Raw genomic sequence first — 27,284 nt, 5'->3', positions numbered from 1 at the left:
AAAACACCGTCACAAACTAAAAATGGCAAATTTTTTTAACCGAGTTGAGTACGATTGATCCTCCTTGTCTTCGGTATCCTCGCTCAAACGCGCGATTTCTCATCGAAATTCCTAGTCTCCAAGCCTCCGAGCTGTGTGTCGAGCTCTCTTTCTCCAGTGTCCATGAAAATTCCTCACTCCAATTAGTAGCTTGCTTCTCTTTCATGGGTTCGCAAGACATTGATTTGGTTCCCCCGCAGAGACTAGATAATGGGTTAAATTCGCAAATGGTCTTTGAGGACAGCAATTTGCAGTTTTCTCGCGCCCCGGATCGCAAACTGTTTTCCGTGGATCGGGAGTTCTTTCGCGAGGATTTTCGGAGAAATATTTACGATTCTAGGGGGCCAAGAGACGACCCGCCGGAGCGGCAAGACTGGAACGCTGATGGCAGCACCGGGACGCCAACCGGGGAAGATGATGATGACGACGACGATGATGAAGATGAGGACGATGGCGATGCTGAGGGCGACGGTGAAGTCGAAGGTCTTGTTACTGTAGAAAGAAATAAGAATACCACTAATAATAGTAGCAGCAGTGTACAGAGTAGCTCGGAGAAAATTCGCAACGAGAATATGATCTTACAGAAACAACATTCGTTCGGTACGTGAACACTTTTGAAACAGTTTTATTTTGTCCATGTTTGTGCTTCTTTTATGCAGCGAACAAGGTGCAGTCAGGTGCCTGAGATACTCTTTTTGAGCTATGGGCTATACAGTGGGATCAATGGATAGATAATAGATGGTGGATATGTGATCCTAACCTTTATAAAATTGGAAATGGGAATTCTTCTTTATGAACCGTAGATAGGATTACCCAGTTGTGTAGCTATACGGAGCTTTAGCTTTTTCTGTGGCATTGCTCGCTTGCAGCTCATTGTGATGCGAAAATACATGAAGTTGTGATGCTTACACATTTCCTCTTTTTGTTTTTCCTCTGCTTGACGTGTTTAATTATATCTATGGTTCCAGGGTCATGTAGAGGCGTTTTGGTGAAGGATAGTGGCATCGTTCATTCTGGTAATGGCATTAGAGGGAATCTAAGTGAGCCACAGCACCGAATAAGACGTATGGGTCACTATGACAATGCAATTGCAATTGGAGATCCTGATATTTATTACCAGCAGATATTACAGGGGCCTGATGGGACAAGTGTTGCTCAGAAAGAGATAGGAGCTGATAATGGCTGTGGATTTAGTGGGAGGAAAGATGCCTCTATTTCATATGAATCAGGAGAATCTCTGAGGGGTATCCTCTCAGATCCACTCACGTAAGTCTTCCAGAAAGTTGATTTATCAATTTTTTATTTGCTCTCTATTCTAAAATTGTAAACAGCATGTGCAATTGGCCATGAAAGCATGATGTTGTCTTGGGAATACATTAGAAAATGCTACATGTTGAGTTCCTTTTCTTTTGTTTTATCTGTTCACAAGTGATATTTCTGAAACCTTAACTGGTATCATAAAAAAAAGAAGCCCAGTCCTGTTCAAGGATGTGCTCTCAATGGCATGAGATCAATTGTCGTGTCAAGTTCTAATTCAGGATTTATGGCGCTGGAGATGAACTGCAACGAATATGATTTATAAATCGGTCCCTAAATCGGTTTTGTTATTAAGCAGAGATATCTGACCAATGCATTGTTGTTCTACCCAATTACGTGAACCTGCACATGTGACATATTAACAGAGTTCTCCCCATGGTCTTCTTTTAAGTTCTAATATTTTTCAGAGTAACAACAAGAACACTTGATGCCAAAGGTTTGGGTTGTATATCAGCTTACACTTGTCTGATGCAACTCCATTGCAACACAAGGCCAGGGCTCTCATTAGAGATGTATCTGCTGAATTTTAAGGATAAATATGTTGAGAAATTCAATACCCTTACTGGTTTTGTTTCTCGGAGCTGAATACTCTGATCAAGGGTCTACCTCTCCTGCAGCTTCATTACTTTTGCCTGATTATGAAGGATCAGGCTGCATATGGAATGTACCATAATTGATCGATTGAACCTTCATTGGTTCTCCAAAGATTTTACAAACACCATCTTTTACAACTTCTCCACTGTATGATTTGCATAATTTATCTGAGTTTTCTTTTTATTTTTTTCTATAGAAATTTTTGTCTTCTAATGAAGCATAGGTCTTTGTTTTCTCAGGGGGTGTTCCATGGTTTACCCTGCTTCATTTGTGTGTTTTTCATTTTTTGGTAAAAAAATAATTTATCTGCCAGTGAATGAAGCTGATGCAGTATACGACAATGTGGAAGATCTAGTTGAGGAATCTAAGAACAAAAAATACCCTAAAGTCATGTTTTTGGAAAATGAAGGAAAAAATTCTCTTCAAAGAGGTCTGAAATTTTCCATTTTGGCTCAAGTTTCGAGAATAGAAAGTCTCTCTGTATTTTCCTATTTCTAATTTGTTGAATTAGAAGATTTATTGGACAAGCAACTTGCTGATTTTATGAGAAGCATCACTCACACAACAACTTAGTATTTTGGTTAAAAGCTCCAATTAGAAAGTCTTTTCAATTATTAGTTTCCTATTTTTAGTTTGGGTTTTTGTTTCTAAATTTGAGAAGTCTAAAGTTAGCAATTCTATATATTAGAAGTTTTTTTCCCTATTTTTTAGCTTATTTTCTTGCAAGTAGAACTAAATTTAGTAAGTCCTAAATAGAGTCTATTTCCTAACATTGAACAGGTTGGTGTTTCCTTTTTATTAATTTTTATGTCTATAAAAGACCTTCATATGTAATACAAAAATAAATCTTTTTCTATTGAATAAGTTTTGGTTTTTGTTCTCTTTTGGATATATTTATCCTTTGTTTTTCTTATCTGGTTGGTAATTTTCTTAATAGCTGTAGAATTCTGACTATTTTTCCTTTAAGTTTTACCCATCAAACTTGAATTCAGATTGTAGGTTTTTTAGTTGTTACTGAAATTTGGATTACCCACTCTAGAGGAAACATTCAACTTTGTTATTCCTTGGATCAAAACCACTAGGTTGCGTCAATTGGTGTCAGTGCTGTGCTTTGTGTTTTGGGTCAGATTCAAGGAATCTTTCGTATAAGTCAAGGAAATTGCTGACTTTATTCTTGTAGTGAAAATATGGAGGCAAGTCAAAGCATAATTACCCGTGAGGAGTTCCTAAAAGTCCAAGAGAAGTTACTAGCAGAGATGGTCTGCAAGTTTGGTTTAATTTCACAACAATTTTCAAAACTTTATGGAGCTGGAAGTTCTCAAGTTGGAGAAATTCTGTTGAGTTAGTAACCCCTTAGGCACTTGATCCAAGCCACTCATTAGAAATGAAGGCTCACGGCCAAGTAAGTTGTTTTCTGAGCAATACCATGACAATTGTTTTGCTCAAGTGGAGTCCCAAGATACTCCAAATACCAAATGGGATTTAGTTTTAAAGTGGAGATCTCTGATTCATGGTGGACAAGAAGCCTATGACTATCTAAATTTGACTTTTGTCATACTTTGTCATTGACGATGTGTTCAAAATCAAGCAATTTCTGTCTGAAGTCAAAATTCTCATGATTGCAAGTCGATTAAGGGGACGAGCTATTGCTTGACGGCATACCCTTACCATGCACCGAAAAGAAACTTTCCTAGAAGAAGCTTTGAAATGGGTACATGTGAAACAACTTATGAATGGATGGTTATGCCTTTTACTTATAGACAAGCCTTTGTCGAGAGGTTTGACAAGCTCACTCAAGGTAATCGTTCTATTTTTGAATATATTGAAGGATTTCATAAGTTAATTGCTAGACTTAGAGTTTGAAGAAGTCAAGAAAACTTAGTGTCAAGATATATTGATGACCTAAAACCTCACATATGCAAAGAATTGCGTGTCCAGACTATTATGCATGTTTTTGATGTTATTCAAAAGGCCAAATTTCTTGAGAAGTGGTATAGCCAACACAAATCTTCGATCACCCAAAAATTATACTTGAACTTTTAATGTACCCACTATCTCATCTATAAAATAAGAGGAGAAGAGAGATTAAAGAGGAAAGAAGGGAAGAAGGAGGAGAGAAATAAGGCTCGTTGAGAACTTGCATGATCGGGGAAAAGTTGACCCCTCATCTCCCTTTTATTAAACCACTTAAGTTGCTTAAGAAAGACTAAAAAGTCCCCATACGAGGTCTTGTACATACGTGTGAATAAATGTACTTTAAAAACATCATAAATTACACAATGACCAATACTAACTTCATACTTCTAATCTAAGTCCTTCTAACTCCAATATTATGAACTTACCACACATGAAGTTACTGAAATACCCCTGATTTCTAACATCATCCAAACCACAAAAGCCAACAAATAATCTCTCATTTTACAATGGACCAACCATCCAAAATTCTACCTTAAAACCTACCCAACTTAACTCAAATACTACCTGCCACTTATGTGACAAATGTGGTGTCTCAATGTAAAAGAAGTTACACAATCCCCGATCGTACTTGTCCCCTTTGTGGTGTGTGCGACGAGACAGTCCAGCATGTTCTCTTACATTGTAATTTTTCTTGGCAAGTCTGGATGAAGATATTTCAGAAGATTGGACTCCAAATGGGGCTACATCAGGACCTTTTCGGCACCTATGAGATGGTTATGGGGATCCGCCTTCCTAGGTTGGGCAAGATAATTCTCTGGCATGCCTTTTGCATGTCCCATGGTGCCTATGGCTTGAGCGAAATAACCGCAGATTCAACTACAAGGTTAGTACCCCAGATAATACAACTTCTCAGGCAGTGGGCCTTATCTCGAGTTGGTTACATACTAGGAAGGAGTTTGCCTCTCTATCGGGCATTTCCGTTTGGGAAAATTGCGGTTTGATTGCGTATATGGCTGGCCCCTACAAGAATCCGGTTATGGCCACCTGGGATCTTCCCCCTTACGACTGCATCAAACTCAATTTTGATGGCACTGCTTTAGGCTGTCCTGGGCCGGCTGGAGCTGGTGGTGTTTTCAGAGACAACAATGGAGACCCTATCCTATCCTATGCTGGGCTGGTGGGTATTGCTGATTCAAATACGGCTGAAGTGAGTGCTCTTCTATTCGACCTCCAAATCTTTAAAGAGCAGCTTCATGGCAAGCTGCTTATTGAAGGAGACTCAAAGACTATCATCAACTGGTGTTCAAAAGATAGCTCCCCCCTTGGTGCCACTGGCCAATCACTGATTGTATTACTGACATTGTGTCATCCATTCATTGTAATTGGAACCTCGTTCCTAGATCAACCAATTCTTTGGCTGATAAATTGGCAAATTTCGGAACCTCAGCGATCTCTCATTGTTTGGGAAGGCTTCCTCTCTTGTAATTTGCTCGTTTGAGCTCTCTTAATAAAATTCAGCATCATTTAAAAAAATGTTCTTAAAAGGGAAAACAATTATTAGTTCGTGAAGATGAAAGCTCAGAAAAGGTAACATTGTTTAATGTTGATGATAGGGAGGAAGAAGAAAAATATGATGAAAATCTATAAGAAGAAGCTAAAATAGTTGATGCTTGGGATTATACTCCTAGTTTGGTGAATAGAAGAGTCTTTTACACTCCTACACAAGAAGAGGGTCTATTGAGGCATAGTACCTTCACAATTACATGTTCACTTGGAGGCCATACTGCAAAAGGTATAATTGATTTAGGTAGTTGTGAGAATGTAATCTCACAAGATGCAGTCTCCGACCAAAGTTCACCCACATCCTTACAAACTAGCACGACTTAATAATACTAATGAAGTGCAAGTGTCTCAAAGATGCTTAATTACTTTTACAATTGAAAACAAGTACATCGACACTATTTGGTGTGAAGTTGTCTCATTAGATGCATGTTACCTCCTACTTGGAAGACTTTGGAAATTTGATTGAAAAGCTATACATGATGGGGTGAAGAACATAGACTTTTCTTGTTGATGGTGCAAAGCTTACTCTTTAGCCAACAAAAAAGCTAGACTTCAGACCAAGTCCAAATCCGTGGCATTTACTTCTTTGGCAGATTTTGAGCAAAACTTGACGACCAAAAAAGAAGTTTTTTCTCTCAGCCCTACTAAGCATCACTTTACAACAAAGGAGATTTCAGCTATTTCCGAACATGTCCAAGGAGTTCTTGATGAGTTCCAAAATGTGTTTTTCTCAGATCTACCACCTGGTTTAACCCCTATGCTAGATGTTCAATCTGCAATTGAGTTATACTAAATTCTACTTTGCCAAACAAACCACATTATCACATGTTACCAAAGGAACATGTGGGTGAGAACTTGAAGATGAGTTTTAGGAAGGGGAGATTGATACAGTATACCACAATGTGGAAGATCTAGTTGAAGAATAACTTAGGACAAGAGATCACCCCAAAGTCTTTCATGTTTATGGAAGAAGAAGGAAAAAAAAAAAAAATTCAATTAAGAAAGGCCTGAGTTGCCATTTTGGATTTGAGTTCCAAGAATAGAATGTCTCTCTAAATTTCATTTTTGTATTTTGAGCTTGCTGATATTAGGAGATTTATTGGATAGCAACTTGCTGATTTTATGGGAATCATTACTTGAATAGAAACTTGCTATTTTGGTTAAAAGCTCCATCTAGAGTCTTTTCATCTAGTAGTTTCCTATTTTTAGTTTGTTTTTTTCTAAATTAGGGAAGTCTAAAATTAGCAACTCTGAAGATTAGAAGTTGCTTTTTTTTTTTTGGGTTTCTTTTCAATCAAGCAGTACTAGATTTAGTAAGTCCTAATTAGAGCCTATTTCCGAAAATGGACAGCACAAGAGTTTCTTATTTTATTGATATATACGCCTAAAAGAGACCTTTGTATGTAACACAAAAGTAACTCTTGTTGCTTTTGAATAAACTTATGTTTTCTTATCTTTTGGATGAATTTATCCTTTGTATTTTTTTTCTCTGTTTGATATATTTCTTAATAGCTGAAGAAACCTTACTTTTTGTCTTTTAAGTTTTACCCGTCAAACTTGAATTCAGATTGTGGTGTTTTTAGTTGTTGCTGAAATCTAGGTTATCCTCACTCTAGAGGAAGCAGTCAACTTTGTTATTACTTGAATCTAAACCATCGTGCTGCTTCAAAATCATAAAAGCTTTTTTTTTTTTTGCTTCAGATGGTCTTTCATGGGGTTGTTACCCTTGAGAGAATTCCAAACAATGTAAATGCACCATACGACCTTAATAATTCCTCATGCTTGCATTTTGATTTCACAATTTCCAAGATCTGACATTTGGACAGATTGATATATTCAATATTCTCTTGCATATGTAATCTACATTTGGTTCAAACTTCACATCAATCAATGCCAATGAAAATTTGCAGAGAGAAGTTCCTTCTGACAACCTCAGTTTCTGACACTGGTGTGTCCACCTACCTCAGTGTTTGCAGAGAGAAGGTGCTTCTGTCGACCTCCATGTCTGCTGAAAGCTGTTGCTGAACTAAGGCTCTTATTGCTTGACTTGACTTTCGGAGAATTCATGTGTAGTTTACAACTGAACCACAGGGGAGATTGTTCTCTCTTATATGCACTATTTAAATACAATGATTGATAAATCAAACCTACAGATCCGTCTAGGATGCCTCCCCCCTGCCTCCACCTCCCACCAAAAAATACAAAAAGCCTCTTTTCAAAAAGTTGTTATAATCATATATCTTTTGTGCACTACAATTAGTGGTGGTGGCCTCCTCTAGCCACCTTGGCATTTTGTTTTCTGTGGAGACACTTCCTGCTTGCATAAAATTGTAAGTGAACATCTGAACTTCTTTTATTGCAAACATTTTGGGTGTGTTTGAGTATATAAAGAAGTCTAGTTATATTAGGATAGATAGAGCTTTGATGTAATTAGAATCTTGTGTTATAGTAGAAGCGAATTAGTGTGAAGTTCAATGTAATCCAATCTATAAATTAATGAATTTGTGACGAGGTAACACTCGATATCCTTATTTCTCTCTTCTTCTTTCTTTTCTTTTCCTCTCTCGTTATTCTTTCTCTTCACTTTGACTTTCTCTCTTCATTCTTGTTCATTTCTGTTCACCTAGATTTTATCGCAGTATCAACATTATTATGAGGGCAAAAGTTGGTTCTTCAGCCATTGGAGGGGACATTAGTTACAGGGGTTCGTCAATCTCCACTTATGTCCAGATAAGAAGAGGGAAACACCTGCTGTTTCTCTGTGTTGTTAGGAGTCAGAAGTAGGCCCTAATTCTTATTATTCTCTCAAGGCAAAATTACACTAATGACCAAAATGCTTCTCCTTACACATCATAAAGGGGACAGAAAACACCAGAAAAACAATGAAAAAAGTAATAAAAAATTATATTCTATACTCTATCATCATAAAGGAGAATCTAAACTCATAAAATATGTAAAGAGTAAACTACCCTTATGGCTGCACTTTCCACCAAAAAGAATGGTTTTAAGAAGAATAGAAGCAGAAGCTAGTAGAAATGGTGAGAAGTTCATATACGTGCCTAATTCACTGGATTAATTGCAAAAGGCTAATTATTTTATCTGGTCTCCTGATCTAAAATTTCTAAAGTAACTATGTAATGAATTAGTAATATTTCACAGTTCAACATTGTCATTATATTGGGTTTTTAGAACATTCAAGTGCTTTGAGTTAGATTATATGAAGAAAGGTGACAATAAAAAAGAGAATACGGAACAATACCATACCTGATTAAGGTTGAAAGGATCTTCACATTTGGAGACTGTTTATTCTTTACATAGTAGATGTCGTTCTATTCAATTCATTCCAGTAGCAATATGGAATACTGCGCTAATTATCTTGATTAAGTTACTTGCTAGTAGAGGCTTTCATGATCATTAGTGTCTTGCAACTCTAGTGTGTGTGCGCGCTTGTGTATATATACATACATATATATACACACACACATAAATATATATATATATATATATACAGATATATATATATATATATACAGATATATATATACAAATACATATATACACACACACACACACACTTATATGTATATGTATATATTTTGAAAAACGTGATATTTCATTTCAGAGCAAAAAGGCCGAAATAAACCATTAAGGAGGAGGTCCCTTACTACGAGAGATTGAAAGGACACTCTTTGCAACTCTAGTATGTTATTAGTATCAGTGATGTTTCATACCTTGTCAACAACTGAGTTAGTGTTTCAATATTATTTTACATCATTAAGAGAATGAGGAATTTCTTCTGTGATGGCTTACTCGTGGTACATGATTGACAGTAGTCTGGTTTATAGCTAATGATTTTTTTACCTGAATTACATAGCGGGTTTGCTTGAAATTTAGCATTGCTTCTTGTTAGTTTAATTGCCAACCTCGGAGCTTGACCTTTCTGTCCTTTTTTTCCTTTTTATGTAGAGGGGCTCTCATGGATGATGCAATAATATTACCTTGTGGTCATTCTTTTGGAAGTGGTGGTCTACAACATGTCCTGAGATTGGTGAGGTTCTAGGGTGATCTTTTGGTTTTTCATATGACTATTTCAAGAATTGCATGAAGAATCTGAATTGGGAACAGATTTGGTTTCACTTAACATATTTCTGAAAATACTTCTTTTTTACTTGCTGATTAATTGTGGTTGCCTATGATCAAACTGCCCTCTTCTGAGGATCAACTTGTGCATATGGAAGCTGGCGTAGCATTTGAGTTTGTTTGAGCTTGTTTGAAGTTTGAGTTCCAAGATCTAGCTTGACTGAAAAATATTTAAAGAAGATAGAGCAGGTTAAAACTCATCTTCTCTACAGTGGCCCAATCTTGTGCATTCAGGGTATATTGAGTAGCAAATGAAAACAATTATTGGTAAAAGAAAACATGTATTATGGGCCTTCAAATGACAAAATACAAGGATGGGAACAATATTGTTGTTAAGTTGGGTCCAAGGCTCATCCCAAAATGACTAGCCAACTTAGGAAACGGCTTTTCCAACTAATAAACTCAAGATCTTTGTACTCTTTAATCCATGTGGGACTATTCCTTAACACTCCCCCTCACGTGTAAGCCTTCTTTTGTGGGTCTACAAGTGGATAATTTAGGTGTAGGCTCTCTTTTTGTGGCTCTACATGTGGATAATTTTAGATGCAGGCCCTCTTTTGTAGCTTTACAAGTTGGATAGTTTAGGTATAGGTCCTCTTTTGTGGCTCTACAAGTGGATAACTTAGGTGTAGGTCCTCTTTTATGGCTCTACAAGTGGATAGTTTAGGTGTAGGCCCACATATGAGTACCTGCTCTGATACCATGTGAAGTTGGGTCCAAGGCCTGTCCCAAAATAACTAGTTAACTTAGGAAACCTCTTTTCCAACTAATAAACTCAAGATCTTTGTACTAACTAATCCACGTGGGATTATTCCTTAACAAAAAAAATGTGAACTGAAATAGGGAGGGCATACCTGACATGTGTGTAGAGGCTCCTGAATCAATAATCCAAGAGGGGGAATGAGACATATTCAAATGCATTCATACCTCACTAATCCATGTTGGACTATTCCTTAACAATTGTCAACAGTGAGGGCTTGGTTGTTGCTTCCTTCATTGCGTGGCTTATTGTAGAATAACTTCTCTGCATCTGGTATCACTTAAGAATTGAGGAAAAGAAAGATTACTTTGGTGAATCTCATGGTTATGACTAGGCTTCATAAGTCTCCTTGTCTTTTTTGTTTTTTTTTTAAATGATGCTGAATTTTATTAAATCAAAAGCTCATAAGAGCAAAATTACAGGGGGGGGGAGAGGTTTGATCTGGAGCACCAACTAATGACTACTTTGGAATCTCTCTCAATAATCAGTTTTCCGTGAAGATGGTCCTTGAAAATTTGAAGACCATAAAGGAGGGCACTCACTTCAGTAGTGTTGGAGTTGGCAATGCCAACCGGCCCTGCACAAGAGAGAATAAGTTCCCCACAACTGTCTCTGAAGACACTACCCGCACCCGCTAGACCGAGATAGCCCAATGCGCTGCCATCGAAGTTGAGCTTGATGCAGTCACTAGGGGGAGGATCCCAAACAGCCATGACCGGCATCTTGTGCTAACCCGCCATATGAACTACCAGAGTCCAATTTCCACGAAGGGAAATACCCGACAGAGTGGCAAATTCCTTTCTGATATGCAACCAGCTAGAGATCAAGCCCATAACATAAAAAGTCGTGCTATTTGGGGTACTGGATTTGGAGTTGAATCTCCGGTTATTGCGCTCTAGCCATAGGCACCACGGGATGTGAGCAAGGCATTCCGAGAGGAGTTACTTGCCCAATCTAGGCAGGCGAGTCCCCATCACCATCTGACAAGTGTCAAAGAGGTCCTGGTGAAGCCCCACTTGAATGCCAATCTTCTGAAAAATTACCATCCAAACTTGCCAAGAGAACCTACAGTGACGAAGAACATGCTGAACTGACTCCTCACACACACCACAGTGAGGACAGGTGCGGTCAGAAGCGGTGAAGCTTCTCTTGTGGAGGATAAGTCTCCTTCTCTTAACCAGTCTTGTTAGTATGGACATGTTTGGAATGGATATCTTGCCACATAGAGGAGATATTTCATACACTTTCAAAAATAAAAAATAAAGAGATAAAAAAAGGGATATTTCTGCCTGAGTTTTTTTTAATAATTAGAAGCTGGAAAGTGTGAGAATAAGATGATCATGATGGTCAAAGTTCTATTAGTGCCACTGAAATGGGTTGTCTGATTTTCCAAATTTGCAGGTTTTACTATTCTCTAAAAAAGAATTCTTTTTGCAGGTTTTAGCCTTGATAAGGTTGTGTTTGTGAAAGGAGCAGATATGACCAATTAGGTCTTCTGCTTGGTGAAAAGATGGTTAAGTGAGCCATTAAAAATGGTTGAGGAAGTTCCTTTATCAGTAATGTGATTAATTGGAGCACAAACTTGTGGTAATACGTTGTTCTTTTACAATCCTAATGTCTAAAAGGTTTGTAAAAGGTAGACCATCCATAGAGGGGCTATGGGATCAGCTATTAATGAGATTTGCTTGTGTTCAGGTTGCAGCTCCAAAGTTGGAGAGAAGTTACGGATGATGACCCTAGAGACAAAAGCTTGAACTTGTGACTTTGTGAATCGTTGTTTTTTTCTTCTGAGAAAAGTGAGTAGGTTTTTGCAGTAATGGGAGAAAAAACAAGAAAGCCGAGAAAGGGAAATATAAGAAAATAAAAATAAAATGAAAACAAGAAAATGACTACTATGCAAAAATTGGGTAGTAGGAAGATTGCTTTAATCCATATGCATCATAATGGCATCCGCAACCGCAAGTTGTGATTGGAACCCTGGGTCTGGCAAGTGGGTTGTCAAGGTGATCGGCCTCGTGCTGGACACATGTCCAATTGATGTCGAAAGGCAAGCTGATGTCCATAATCCATTTGAAGTGTTTGTGAAGGTGCCATGAGGGCTGAGTTGCAAGAGACCCATCTAATAACAATAGTGGAGTCACCCTAAACAGTGAGGCACAAGTTGAATTCATCATGATTGAGTCTCAAACCTTGAAGAAGGGAACAAGGCTCACTTCATTGAGTCAGTGGTGACCCCAAATGGAGCAGAATTAACAAGGATGATCTTTACCAAATCATCATGTAGTACAATGCCACTGCTAGCTGGGCTATTATTGACCCATCAAAGTTGAGTTTGAGTTAGGTTCTGCACATCATTTAGTAGATAAAATCTGAGCTGCAAATGGATTAAATGTATGACACCTAGCAGATTGGTAAGACAGTCTTGAAATAGCACATCTGTGCTAAGGTAGGTCTCATTGCTTGAACTTGCTAGTTTTAAATGCTGATGGTCCCATGTCTTTTGGGTCATGTATGGTGCTCATGGTGCACTGGCACAGTCTGCTCATATTATATAAAAGTTTGTGAAGGCCTACGATAAAGACCATTCTCTAGTTGGAGCTTATTGTCAAAACTTTGAGCCTTGAGACATAAAAGTGGCTAAAATGAGAAAAGTTTTCATCTATTGCATATATCCTTCTCTGCATGTGCATGTTGAACTTCTAGCTTTTGCAAGTTCCATACAGGAGTTAAACAACTCTGTCAACTAATAAGCGTAGGATGTTTTCAAGCTCTAGCAAATGTGGGACTTTTTTTCCACTCAAACAACTCTCATTCTCACACAGTTAGCTGAGACGTGGAACACATTTACACAAATGGACTGGTGGACTTTTTTAACCATAACACCCTCTCTCTCTCTCATCTCCATGCTTTAAATTAACAATGTGGCTCAAGACATGGAGGACATACACACAAGGGTCATGGAGAACAAACACAGGCTACGCAGAGCATAAACATGAGCTTGGGTTAGGTCTGATACTTTGTTAAGGTTTAGCTGGTTCCTTCCTAAATGATAGCTGAAATTATAGGGGCACCTTCCCAAGTTATAAGTACTGGATCTTTATAAATTGAACCAATGTGAGAATATTCTCTCACACACAACAATTTTCACTTTGAGACAACTAGCTTGGGACATGGATCTTATGTTCAAATATATACTGGTGGTCTTTTTCATCCATCACCATAGTACTTGCTTGAAGCATTGTTTAAATGATAGTAAGTCACATTATTGAGAGTGTAGAAAGGAGTGCATCAGTAGGAAGGGACAGACCTTACAAAGGACAACACTTTTAGCCATTGTAATATATTTTGATGGTTGAGTTTAGGCAGATTTTTTTTTTTTAAAATGTAAAAAAAACTGAAGAAGCTGATGGATCCCCGACGTATTAAAATTTTACTTATTAGTTATTAGATTCCATTAAATAAGCTAAATTGAACTAGGCCCTGGTGGGTGGGGTCTCATTGAGGTTCAGAGTAGCGTGGTTTGCCCAATTTCAGAATTGAAAATTTCGAGATGGACAAGGATCGCTATGCCTGCAACTGAAAACTAGTTATGAAGACAATCATAAACAATAGGCTATGCAAACTCCGAAGATTACAGTCAGGAGATTCGCATCGTAAGGAAATCATAAATGATATCATATTATTAATTGATCTTGTATTAGCTGGTGCTTCTGATGAGGAATCATAAATTATAGCATATTATTAATTAATCTTGTTTTATCTGGTACTTCCGGTGCTTGCTGTTGGGTTTATCTGCATGGATGTCTTTGTTTACTCTCGTGTGATTGTTCTAATCCCATCGTCTTTTGTGAATATATGTACAGAAGTCATGCACTTGTGGTCATGCCATTTCAGAGGACTCAGTGGCACCAAATCTTGGTACATTACATACTTCTGCTCTTTTATGTTTTTTGCTGCTGGGTCAATCATCTTTTGCTTTTTTAAGTGCATATGTTGATTGTTCAGCTCATTGTGCTGATCCTAAACAACTTCATTGCTACTTGATATGTCACTTAATTTAAAGTTCTGATCATGGTAAATATTATTGCTCCTTTAACATTCTGAAGGCGTATCAATTTTTTTTTTTTATGAAGAAGGCATATCAATTTTCAAATAATGTTCTTAAGAAAATCGGCGTTAATTCAAAACTATTTTCCCAATCTGAGGCACTTTAGATGCAGACATACATACCGTGAAAACCTACCACACTTCCATTCTTCTAAGTTGGGCCTGTTTATGCCAAAATGAGTAGTTAATGTTAGGAAACCTATAACTTAAAACAATGTGAGAAGACCTATAACTAAAAAACATGTTAGATGACCTCCCACTTTCTAAGCCCAGGATCTTCCTAACCTACAACTGATTTGGGTTTTGTTCCACCAACAAATTTATGTCAAATTCCTTCCACAGCTGCACTCAATAATGGTTGAACTAATTCCATTTCAGCAGCCTCAGTTTTGTAAGTTAAGGTATTTTCAAATATCCTATCCAAGTAATATTTCTTGTGTTGTCTTCTTTTTGATCTTTAAAACTTGGTTGAGGCTAGGTTCACACAAATGCTGCTTTTTTAAAGTCAACTTCTGAAACTTGTAGGAGGCTCTAGGACTGGCTTTTAGTTACATAAATCTATAATTGCTTCTGGTCTTCATCTTCCATAGAGCCATCACATAAATCCTTGGATTTTATATAGCTTAATGTGACACAGTTGTTTGAATGTACTAAGTAAGGTTGCTGGACAATGACCTTGTGGTTTTTAGTTCATGCATCCAGCTCTTGTTGTGCTTTTGATCTATGTCATCTTCACTTGATGCGTTAACTATTATTGTCGTGGGGCATTCTCTTCTTTTTCTTTTTGTAGACTGTTGATCTCACTAATTATGTACTCTTGTGTAGCTCTGCGTTCTGCAGTACATGCATTTTGCAGGGAAGAAGAATTACAAACTTCAAGAGCATGTAAAAGAAGAAGAGACAGATACGAACAGGTCTGTATTATGATATTTTAGAAATGTAGCCTGAAAGCGCATTTTGGTCATTTTAGTCTAGGGCGGTTGTAGTTAAAAATCCTGTCTCTTAGGTTGTGAATTGTATGATTTTGTCTTTAATATATTCTAGTTTTGTCAGTTCTAATACTGTTTTTCTGTAATTGTGGAGAGGGACACTTTAGAGCAATATAAAGGTGAGAAAGCGGTCGAGGAGACCCCTAGCTAGTGACTGTTCTGTTCTGTGGCAGTCACATATTTCCCATATCTTCTCTCTTTTGCTTCACAACTGTAATCTCTCTTCTTCTCTCAAGAATCCTGTAAATCTACAATGTTGGAGGTAGGATTTGGCTAGCAATGTGAAGAAGAGGAAACTTGATCTGAATTTCATATTATTCCACTTTCTAATTCATGCCTTGTAGTAAAAAGCTAGTAGAAGTTTGTCTTCCATTCTCTAAATAGTGATCTGCGTCATTGTTGTGTAGGAAAATTGTAGCTATGGTGATCCATTTCTGCTGGATCCTTCAAGAGGTAAAGGTGTTCAGTTTCCATTTGTTGTAACTGACAGGGTAATTATCAAGGTATTAAACAAGATTAGTAATTTCTTTTCATCTTCTCTCCATGTTATCTTCAAACCTTTGAACTATTGAGTAAATTTAACTCAGGGAAACAAGAGGACTCCACAGCGCTTTGTCGGACGTGAGGCCGTTGTAACAACCCAGTGCTTAAATGGATGGTAACTGCATATCATATCATATTTCTCCTAGATTTCTTGGCTATTTGCCATTACTGAAATCATTACTAAAATGCACTTGTTCTATTTAGGGCCGTGAATGAAATTCAGTGAGCTTATGTATTCCAGTATTCCAATTTATATATATTCCAAAAATAAATTGTATTCTGAAAGCCATGTCTAAATAACGTAATTGTTATAGCACTATAAGGTTGTGTTCTTTTTTTTTATTTTATTTGAAAAGGATGGAATTTTATTACGACAAAGAAGCAAAGGAGCACCCTTTTTACAACAAGTGATTGGAGGGAGGCTCTTTGCTTAGCAAGAGTCAACAAAGGAATTCATTGATTTAGGGACATGAGACCAGCCTCACAAAAACATTGAAACAATATCAATGATTTAATGAAAAACTGCCTAGTGATGCCATCAGGGTTCAGAAAGCACCAACAGATCACCACTTTTGATTCGACTTCAATAAGTAGACCACTAAGATGGTCATGAAAGATAATGAGTCCCTGAAGAAGTGTAGGTAATGAGCGGGGTTGCCATCAGAATCCCCTCTGACTCTGCCAAAGCCAGCTTTGCTAGGGTTTTCGGGGCACTTCCATCAAAGTTGAGTTTGAGAATGATGGGATGAGGTGGCTTTCGATCTTCCAAAGCAGGTTCCAGGGGGTTCAGAAAGCACTAACAGATCACCACTTTTGATTTACCTTCAATAAGTAGACCACTAAGATGGTCATGAAAGATAAAGACTCCTTGAAGAAGTGTAGGTAATGAGCGGGTTGCCATCAGAATCCCCTATGACTCTGCCAAAGCCAGCTTTGCTAGGGTTTTCGGGGCACTTCCATCAAAATTGAGTTTGAGGATGATGGGATGAGGTGGTTTTTGATCTTCCACAGCAGGTTCCGGGGGGGGGGGGGGGGGGGGGGGGGGGACACATTTTAGCCACGGCACGCCAGTTGGTGCAAAGTGGAACATCTTTTAAGCAATCAAACTCCTTTCTAGTGTGAAGCCAAGAAGAGACTTGGCCATTAATGTTGTTAGAAACTTCCTCCAACCTACCAAATTTGCAGTTAAACTGTCGGTTCGTCCTTTCCTTCCACAGACTCCAAGGGATACGTGTGAAGCAGGAAGAGAGGAGGATTTTGTTCAACTTTGGAATATTAGTTCGAAGCACCATCTGACTAGTGCTAATGAGGTCTCTAGGAAGGCAAATGGAGGCCAATTTGACTAAGAAAATGTGACCAAACCCTCCATGCCAAAAGGCTTTGAAGGAGAAGATAAGTGACATTTTCCTCCTCAGCGTTGGATAGAGGGCAAAGAGTGGTTGGAGCCACATCTTTGAAGTTCATTGTTAAGAACTTGTTCAGGCAGGTGCTCCAAAGAAAGAATATGATTTTAAGAGGAGCAGATAGGCACTAAACAATAACAGCCCCGTAGGCTTCAAGGCCAGCATCCACCCTTTTATGTGCCCATATGCTGAGGAGACCAAAAATTTGCCACGTCGGTATGCATCCAGATCATTTTATTCTTGGCGTAACTTCGGATTCTAACTGATCCAAGGTCATCAATAAAGCTACAGATATCTTGGGTTTATCCTTCATCCAAACCATGCTGAAAGTGGAAGTTCCAGCTAGCAAGTGGACCCCAGGCTTCAGCAATTGTGTTCATGTGGTGGGTGGTGATGTTGATCAAGGAGCTATAGGAATCTTTTAGAGTCCTAGGTCCTCTCCACCAATCACTCCAGAATTTTTTTTGTTCCATCACCAATATAATATGGAACCACCGTTTCAAATTGTTGGAAGAAGAAGAGGGATTGCCAAAGTGCAGATAAACTTTTGGCGCAACCTCCAGTAGTCCACCAAGTGTCCTCTCAGCTTAGCTTTGTAGCAACCATAGGTCTGTAAATTGTCTTTGGGGATGTGTTAGAAGAAAAACTCGAAGTATGGTGGCATGATGTAAAATTATCTTTGTTTTTGTCCTCCTTAGGGCAAAGGGTATTGATGTAATTATTAACTTTCTTATTATTATAAATACACATTGAGGGGGAGGATTAGGCATGTCGCTTAACATAATCCTCCTTCCCTCCCCTCTCTACCTCTCTCTAAACTTCCATCTCTCTCTTCCCTTCTTTCTCTTTTCTTCCTCTCATTCCTCTTCTCCCTTTCACCTTTCCTTTGGTTTCCTCTTTCTCTTGTGCTGATTATTTACTGTATTATCATTGGATCTTAAATTCAACATGGTATCAGAGTAGTGGATTTAGGATCCCAACGTTAAAATGGTGACTAAGAGACTTTGTTTATCAAGCTTCACGTGGAATCTTTTTGTTGGTGAAGCAAAGGCTCAAGCTGCGCCAAGATAAGTTCTTTTTTCCTTTACTCTTCTTTTTAATAAGATAGTTGCTGATGTTTTGATCTCTGAAAGATGATTAATGGATGAAAATTTTCATCCAATCTGGATAGAAGTATAAATATTACATCTCTTATGCTTTGGAGTGGCTCTTTCATATTTGGTTTGCCTCATCTCATGCAAGATCGATTAAGCTGTCGTTCCCTTGCATATACAGTTGATTTTTTGTGCTTGAAAATTACATCTGGATCAAGCTCTATCATTTTTGCTGAAGTACCCGTTATTATCATGATCTAAAGCTTGTTGCTCTATTAGTTTGTTTGAGACATTGAAAGCAGTAACCTGATGCTCCTTTTGCCTTCTAAGGGGCTTGGAATTTTTTTTTAAAGAGACAGCCGAGAGCAGTGAATTTTTTATTGGAAGGTGTTGGATCTAGCAACAAATCCAACCTTCTATGTTGGGTTATTTCCTGGACTTTCTTACCTAAAATTATTCAAAAGGAAAGGAAAGTCAAAGTGGTGAGTTGATATACAAGTTGGCGCATCGTACTTAGAAGGAAAGTTTCCTTCTTGAAAGAGATTTGATTTGTTCAAAGATTGTTTCCTGATTGAGGATGGTTAGAAATCTTTTCTAGTTGGTATGATTAATACGTGGGATGATTATCTACTTGCTTAAAAGCATGACCAAGCCAGAATATTTACTGCACTCTGGTTCCATTCTCATATTTATTCCTTCCTCAGTTTAAGGTTCTATTTTTAAAGACACTTTGAGATTTAATGTCTTTAAGACTGGTTCGTATTTGAGAAAGGTATGAGATCTACCTTACATAATATAGGCCAACACGTGTGATTTTTGTTTGATACATGGTTGATGATGAATGCTTGTTAAGCTCGGGTTGGTCTATCCTCTCTTGGTTGGATAATATTTTGTTGCTTCGGCTTGTTTGTAACTTGGGTTGGTTTGGTTGATATATTGCATATAAGTGAGTTATTTACTTGTAACTGATGGCTGAAGATTACATGGCAAGTAAAAGTGATCTTCTTAAGATTACCACTATACCCATGAGAGGGTTGTCTAAATATTTGAGATGGTCTCAATCGGTTAAAAGGTTTCTTATCACTTGAGACCTCAAACTAGCTTCATTTGTTGATGAAGAAGATATCTCCTATCTTAAGTGGCTCAAGAATGACACTCTGGTCATTAGTTGGTTGATAAATAGCAGGGAGGAGCAGGTGGCAAGTAATGTTGTCCACCTTGAGACTGCGAAGCAGATATGGGACACTTGTGCCAAGTTGTATTCTAGTACCGAGAAGTTACATAAATTATGTGATGTGTTTCAGAATATGTTTAATAAAAAACAAGGGGAGAACCTGCATCTCGGTTCAAGAAAAGAAGCAGGAGGCCTTAGCAGTGGCTATTTGTTTGGCCAATATCAAGCAATATTTAGAGGTGGCCAAATCTCAACTTCTCAGCTCCTCATGACTTTCATCCTTTGATGACATAGACCCCTCTTCCACCTCTTAGACCGAGGTATCATCTATTATGAACTCAGGTAACAGGGATTCAAATACTACCAACAGAAGCTGCAATAGAAATTATAGAGGAGGCAGAGGAAGAGGTGGTAGAATTGGTTTTGATCCTTCGAGAACTGATAACCGGATGTGTACTCTGTGGTGGATTGAATCATCTAGTGGACACTTGTAGGAACCTTCATGGCATGCCAAACTGGGTTACTGCCAATCAAGTCTCGGTTAATAACAATGAAAAAAAATGAAGAAAAAATTGAGTTACAGAAAGGCAAAAAGACTGCATCAGATGATGATTTTGAATTATTACAGAGAGTGAAGTCCTTGATGGTATCTACTTCTACATCTTCTACTACTGCAGCTACCACCATAGCATCAAGTATGATCTCTGCCACTTTTTCCTCTTCATCTTGGATCATTGACTCAGGGGCCTCCGAGCATCTTACAGGTAATAAAAGTCTTTTACATTCCATGTCCCCATGCTTACTAGACAAGTTTGTTACTATAGCAAATGGATCTTAAACCAAAGTTCTTGGGAAGAGATCCTCCTTTGCTACTCCCACAATTCTGCTTACTGATGTCATATTTGTTTCTCAATTCCTGTTAAATTTGCTGTTTGCCAGTCAGTTAACAAAAAAGTTTAATTGTTCTATCACCTTCTCATATTCTTCTTGTGTTTTCTAGGATCTAACAACAAAATGGGTGATTAGTGGAGGCCATGAACAAGGGGGCCTCTATTACTTGGACTTGCCTCCAGTGATAGCAGTTTCCACTTCTTAAATAGAGGCAAAATTATGGCACAACAGATTTGGGCATCTGTTAGCATCACTTTTTCACTTGTTTCCTTTTCTTAAATTTTTGTCTGGTCTGAATTGTGAAGTATGTTAGCTGAGCAAACACTAGAGGACTGCATATTCTCCTCGAGCTGAACTTAAAGGTGTTGTTCTATTTTCATTGATTCATTCGGATGTGTGGGGACCATTGAGTCTTGACTATCTTTCAAGTTAAGTATTTCGTGACATTTGTTGATGATTTTACTCGAGTTACGTGGCTGTTTTTATTCAACGATAGGTTTGAAATCCTTTCTATTTTTAAATCATTTCATGCCATAATCTGCACTCATTTCAGTAAAAAGATAAAAGTACTCTGTTCCGATAATGCCAGAGGACACCTATGAGGAGAGTTTCAATCCTTCTGTAAGGATAATGGCATTATCCATCAAATTTCATGTGCTTACACCCCTCAACAATATGGTGTAGCTGAAAGAAAAAATCGACATCTCCTTGAGGTAGCTTGTGGCCTTCTCTACTCCATGAATGTACCATTACTTTTATTGGCCTAATTTGATTCTTACAACCCGTTTCCTTAGTAATGGGCTACCATCTTCAGTCCTTGTTCATATGTCTCCATATTCCTTATTATTTTCAGATGACTTCCTTTGAAGGTAAAGGGTTGCGTATGTTTCGTTCATGTTACATCCCCATAGAAAAGTAAGCTGAACTTGAAGGCTATTAAGTGTATTTTTTTGGGTTATTCTCATACCCAAAAAAGATATGTTTGCTATAATCCTTCTTTTTAGAAGTTGATTGTCTCCAGGGATATAACATTTTTTGAAGATACATCTTTTTATTCCTCAAAGGATGTTCCTTCGAGTCTTTTATTTGTTCTGACGGCTTCAAAGCCTGTTGTGCTCCTTGATGCAGATCTCTTTATTCAGCCCCTTGAAGCATCGGCCGATACCACACTTGTGGAGTTTATAGGTCGTTCCGAGGTAAGTCCATTTTCTTGTCTGATATTTGGTCCACCATTTGATACTTGGCCATAGCTCTTTGAAAGGAGCCTATGACTTGTACTAGGCCCTTTACTTCTCATCCTATATCAAATTTTGTTTCTCATCATTGTTTGTCTTCTTTTTACTATCAATTTCTTGCATCTATCTCTTCTATATTTGTCCCACAGTCGTATCAGGAGGCTCTGAGACATCCAGGATGGAAGCCGGCGATGAAAGACGAAATGAATATCTTATATGAGAATCAAACTTGGGCCTTGGTTCCACTTCCTCTCGGAAAGAAACCTGTAGGCTATAAACAGATTTTTACTATTAAGAACAATCCAGATGGTTATGTGGCTCGCCTCAAGGCCTATCTAGTTGCAAAGGGGTATACTCAGTGCTATGGAGTTGATTATGAGAAAACTTTCTCCCTGGTAACCAAGTTAAATTTGGTAAGAATCTTATTATCACTTGCTGCAAATTCCTCTTGGCCAGTAAATCAATTAGATGCGAAGTATGTCTTTTTAAATGGTGATATTAAGGAAGAAATCTATATTCATGAACCACCTGGCTTTGTGGTTGAGGGGGAGTTGGTATGCAGATTGAGGAAATCCTTATATGGCTTAAAACAGTCTCCTCGGCTTGGTTTGACAAATTTGGCCAAACAATGTTGTGGTTTGGATTCAACGGATGCTCAATAGATCATTCCGTCTTAGTCAAGAATACCTTAAAGGGACGGCTATTACTGGCCGTTTATGTGGATGATATGGTCTTGATTGGCAGTGATGCAGACCATATAAAAGAAGTCAAAGAGAAGAAATGCAAGGAATTCAAAACGAAAGATTTGGACTTCTGAAATATTTCTTGGTTATCGAGGTCTTTCAGTCAAAGCATGGGATCGTCTTATCTCAGAGGAAGTATGTTCTTGATCTACTTTGAGGACATATGGATGATGGGGTGTCGACCAACAGATATTCCTATGGATGCTAATACAAAGTTATAACTCTGGTGAAAATGTTAATATAGGTAAATATTAGAGACTTGTGGGAAAACTAATTACCTCACAGTGACTAGACTAGATATATCATATGCAGTAAGTGTGATTAGTCTGTATATGTATAAACCACAAGTTATTCATTGGCAAGCTTTGGAGAGGATCCTCCGATATTTAAAAGGAGGTCCAGGGAAAGGACTTCTATATAAAAATCATGGTCACTTCAACATTGAAGGATTTGCAGATGTAGATTGGATTGGATCACCTGATGACAAGAAGTCCACTACTGGGTATTGTACTTCAGTTGGAGGAAACTTGGTTACATGGAGAAGTAAAAAGCAGAATGTTGTTGCGAGATCCAGTGTAGAAGTAGAATATAGAGCTATGACCCATGCAGTAAGTGAGCTTCTATTGATCAAATCCCTCCTTACTGAATTAGGGTTCCACAAAGAAGCCCCTATGGAACTATATTGTGACAACCAGGCAGTTATTTGTATCGCTTCAAATCCGGTCTTCCACGAAAGAACAAAATATATTGAGATAGATTGCCATTTTATACAGGAAAAATTTCAAACCTGTATTTGATCTCTCAGATATGTTTCATCTCAAGGAGGTGACAGACAAACTTACAAAACCAGTCACATCCAAGATTCAGACCACTATATGCAGCAAGTTGGGTATATACGATGTTTTCTCTCCCCCAGCTTGAGGGGGATCATTGGAAGAAAAACTCGAAGTATAGTGCCATGATGTAAATTATCTTTCTTTTTGTCATCCCTTCTTAGGGGAAAGGGTATTGATGTAATTATTGACTTTCTCATTATTATAAATACACATTGAGGGGGAGGATTAGGCACGTCACTTAACCTAATCCTCCTTCCCTCTCTCTCGAACTCTCCCTAAATTTCCGTCTCTCTTTCCTTCTTTATCTCTTCTTCCTCTCGTTCCTCTTCTCCCTTTCACCTTACCTCCGGTTTCCTCTCTCTTGTGCTGATTCTTTGTAGTATTATCATGGGATCCTAAATTCAACAGGATGTGTTAAATTTCTAGAGATACTTGAGAAGAATTGCACAAGTCATATCTCTTGTGAAGCGGGATACCCAACCCTCCAAGGAATTTTGGTTTACAAACATCATTCCAACCACAAGGTGATACTTGAACTCACTACCAAGACCCCTCCAGAGGAAACACTTTCTTATGACTTCAATGGGTGACAAATAGATGCCGGACAAGGGATGAATGATAAGTAGTTCGATAGTCCTGCAATGCAGGAGTTTAGGAGCACAAGCCCTTTAGAAAGAAGTTGTCCCCTCCAAGTTGCAAGATGATTCTCAAACTTTTCAATCATTAGGATCCACAAATTCTTGTGAGGCCAACTATCGAACAAAGGGAGCCTAAGGTAGGTGGTGGGAGGAGAGACAAAAAAGTATCCCAGGTAGGTAGCCATAGAGCAAAGTCCTCGTTGCCAATATGATATCCCATTAAAGTAGTCTTATGCCAGTTGATCTTCTACTGGATGTAAGTTCAAATAGGCCAAGAAGAGTCTTAATCTTCTTGATTTGCTCAAAGGTGTCTTCGCCAAGATATATAGTATCATCAACAAACTGAAGGAGAGGGATATGACCTGAGCGGCAACAAGTTTGAGCCATCCCATGACTTTTGCCAAGTAGACCATGGAGGTTAGGTATTAGACAATAAGGATGAAGAGTAATGGGGAGAGAGGTTGTCCCTGTTGGATGCCCGAGTACTGTTGAAGTATCCACAAACATTGCCATTGAGGAGAGGCTGATGAAATGCAACTTTTGATCCAAAATCGCCAATGATTTCCGAAAGCCATGCACCTAAGTATGTCATCAAATAGCAGCCCATTTACTCAATCTCAAGGTCAAGTTTGAGGGCAAATCTAGGATTTCCAGATTTCTTAAAATAGTCAAGAATCTCATAAGAGCAGCCATGAAGAATTCAGAACGCTTTGTGTTAAGTTGTGGAGTCTAATTAACGCCTTATGTAGAGTCAGCACGCGGATTAACCTTCGCGGTAAGGTCGTCGTGGGGGTTGGAGCCCCCGAAAGGTCCACGATATATTGATTGTTGTTTCATTAAGGATAGTTTGGAAATTTTACACTTGCATTTCGGTTGCCCTAGTTTTCTCCTAGCATTTGGGGGCGCCATCATAAGGGTGATTGATGATCATGAGTTGTAGGAGATAGAGGCTAGAGAAAAACACAGAGAGTTGGAGTGTGTGTGATTTCTCTTGTAAACTTATTTTCCATCATTGTGAATTATTTACAGCGGTGGAAGACAGGACGTAAATATTGTGTGTTCGTGCTTGATTATTTTTTCTTCTGCGATTATTATTGCTCTTGATAGTATTGAATTAGGGTGTCTAATTCCTAACACTTTACCCTTTCACAAAAGCACTTTGGCTATGGTGGATCACCGTTGGGAGAGATATTTTGAGTCTATGACCAAGTAGATGGGCAATAACTTTCTAAGGGCTGGAAACAAGGCTGATGGAACAAGTCACGTGGGTGCTCCACAACATTCTTTTTAGGGACAAGGGCAATAAAGGAAGCTCCCATGCTCCGGTATGTTATGCCATTGTGGTGGCAGTTATGGATCATAGATAGAACATCTTCTTTTATGATCGACCAACTCCTCTTGTAGATTTTTCCATTGTAACCATCAGATCCAGGGGCACAGTCATTAGGCATACCCAAACAACAGCTTCAGTTTCTTTAGTAGAGAACGGCAGCTCAAGAATTGAAGCCACATTTGATGAGAACTTGGAGAGCTGGATGTGCTGCAGCTCTGGTCCTCCACAAGGTTGTGTTCTTCGTTGCGACCGCATTGTGGCAGAAGACTCTTTTGAAAGTTTATAAACAGAATAAACAAGAGTAATTTTTGTTTAGATTGAGATCACTACTATAATCATTGGTCCTGTTTTGTGAAAGTTCACGAACTCGCAAGGGTGGAATTGTAGATCATTTTGCACACTTGCTATGTGGTTGAAACAGGATTCATTTGATTGAAAGTTCATAAACAGAATAAACACTAGTAATTCTTGTTTAGGTTGAGATCGCTATTATAATTTTTGGTCCTGTTTTGTGAAAGTTCACAAACTCGTAAGAGTGGAAGTGTAGATCATTGTGTGCATTTGCCATGTGGTTGAAACAAGGTTCCTTTGAGACCGAGAACTTTGTTTATGAGGAAGGTGTATGTGTGCTAAGAAAACCAAGATAAACTTTTAGTTGAGCAATAGGGGTGGATGCTGCCATTGTCTACATTCAACTTTTGCTGGCTGAATTAATGAAGTGGATTTTATCGTCTCTTGCACCATATTTCGTACTGCCCGTGAACATTATATTCAAATGTATCTATGAACTTTAGAGCCCTTGATTAGGTTTTGAATTTTTTTCAGCTGGCTGTAATAAGATTTAGTCATTGCTTATAGTAGTTATAACAGCATGGTAACCCATTTTAGGCAGAGAAACAAGTGTGGATGTGAATGAGATTTGATAGGGGGTGGAGGGTTTCTTAAGTGCTATTTTTTGGAGAGGGATGTGTAGACAAGCTAACTTGGGTATGTGCAAAAGTTTCTTGACAAGGGGACGGTTGCCTGCTTATTCTGGTTCAGACCTAACAAATATTGTGGGCATAATTCCGTCTGTCCAACATTATTTGACTGTTTCAGTTTTGAATTAACACGGTGTGTTTGTTCCCATAGAAAAACATAGGGGAAAGTGCAAGCAGAAAATTTGTCAAAAGCCAAAATTTTCTAGCATTTGTGTAACTCTTGGAAAATGGGAAAAGTTTAATTCATCCTCTTATCACCCAAAGTTAAAAGGGGTTAGGAAAATGAATTTCCTATTACTCGTTAAACTTGAGCTCTAATAGGATGCAACAAGAAAATAAATCAAGAAGACACAAATGTAAGAATAGTGAACTATGCCTCTAAATATTGATTTTTCAGAGTCCGTTTTTTCTGCAGTGTCAGTTTACCATCTCTGTAACTGATTTCTGTTGTATCATATGACAGGTATGTGGTGAAGACATTGGATAATGCAGAGAGTGTTAAATTGCAATATCGCTCTCTAGCAAAGGTTCCAGATAACCATTCATCCAGTGTAATACCCAGTAAAGCTATCTCTCCACACTGGCTGTGAAAGTTGTTTCATCTGGTACGATGATACTGAACTGAAATGCTGGGTGCGAGAGCTTGTGCACATCGTCTGCTTATTCTTATGTTTTCCCTGGCAGTGATCTTAAAAGGGAATCTCGATCAGCATTTGGAGGAGGAAGATGTAACAAACAGGCCTTATGTATGGTTTTAGTAATTGTTAATTTTTGGTAAGCTACAAGAGAGATTTTTATGTAGGAAAATATTTGAAAGAGCCTATCTAACACAAGCGGCACCTTTGTGTACACAGTAGTCCGAACATATTTTTCTTTCCGAATTATAACGTTGGAAGATAACCATGCCAGGAGAAGAGCATGGTATCTTGGGAAACAATGAAGGCCATTCTGCAGCATTTCCGATGCTCTTTTGCATGCCACTTGTAAT

At 38.3% G+C, this 27,284-nt stretch overlaps 1 protein-coding gene across 4 annotated transcripts; it reads left to right on the top strand.

Moving 5' to 3' along the window:
- Window positions 1-27,284, top strand: LOC137966081 (U-box domain-containing protein 62-like). 4 transcript variants are annotated; one of them, XM_068812555.1, is made up of 9 exons: window positions 1-639; window positions 1,008-1,305; window positions 9,397-9,478; window positions 14,194-14,248; window positions 15,263-15,351; window positions 15,834-15,929; window positions 16,014-16,084; window positions 26,760-26,901; window positions 26,981-27,284. In XM_068812555.1, exons 1-8 carry the CDS (start codon window positions 204-206, stop codon window positions 26,884-26,886), a joined length of 1,254 nt encoding a protein of 417 aa, XP_068668656.1. In that variant the 5' UTR covers window positions 1-203; the 3' UTR covers window positions 26,887-26,901; window positions 26,981-27,284. The 4 variants fall into 4 exon arrangements, with proteins under 4 accessions (XP_068668656.1, XP_068668654.1, XP_068668658.1 ...); XM_068812553.1 differs by having other exon boundaries at window positions 26,760-27,281; XM_068812557.1 differs by lacking the exon at window positions 26,981-27,284 and having other exon boundaries at window positions 15,834-15,879; window positions 26,760-26,847.

The sequence above is a fragment of the Aristolochia californica genome, unplaced genomic scaffold (genome assembly GCF_029961685.1).
Source record: "Aristolochia californica isolate CCGP_79_NKW_82.1479 unplaced genomic scaffold, dmAriCali1.0.hap1 SCAF_5, whole genome shotgun sequence".
Taxonomy (NCBI): domain Eukaryota; kingdom Viridiplantae; phylum Streptophyta; class Magnoliopsida; order Piperales; family Aristolochiaceae; genus Aristolochia; species Aristolochia californica.
This window is presented reverse-complemented; position numbering and strand designations above follow the sequence as displayed.

Coding starts and splice junctions, on each gene's coding strand:
- LOC137966081 (XM_068812555.1), top strand. CDS start 204: ATGGGTTCGCAAGACATTGATTTGGTTCCCCCGCAGAGACTAGATAAT. Junction 640..1,007: donor ACAGAAACAACATTCGTTCG/GTACGTGAACAC, acceptor CTATGGTTCCAG/GGTCATGTAGAGGCGTTTTG. Junction 16,085..26,759: donor ACCCAGTGCTTAAATGGATG/GTAACTGCATAT, acceptor ATCATATGACAG/GTATGTGGTGAAGACATTGG.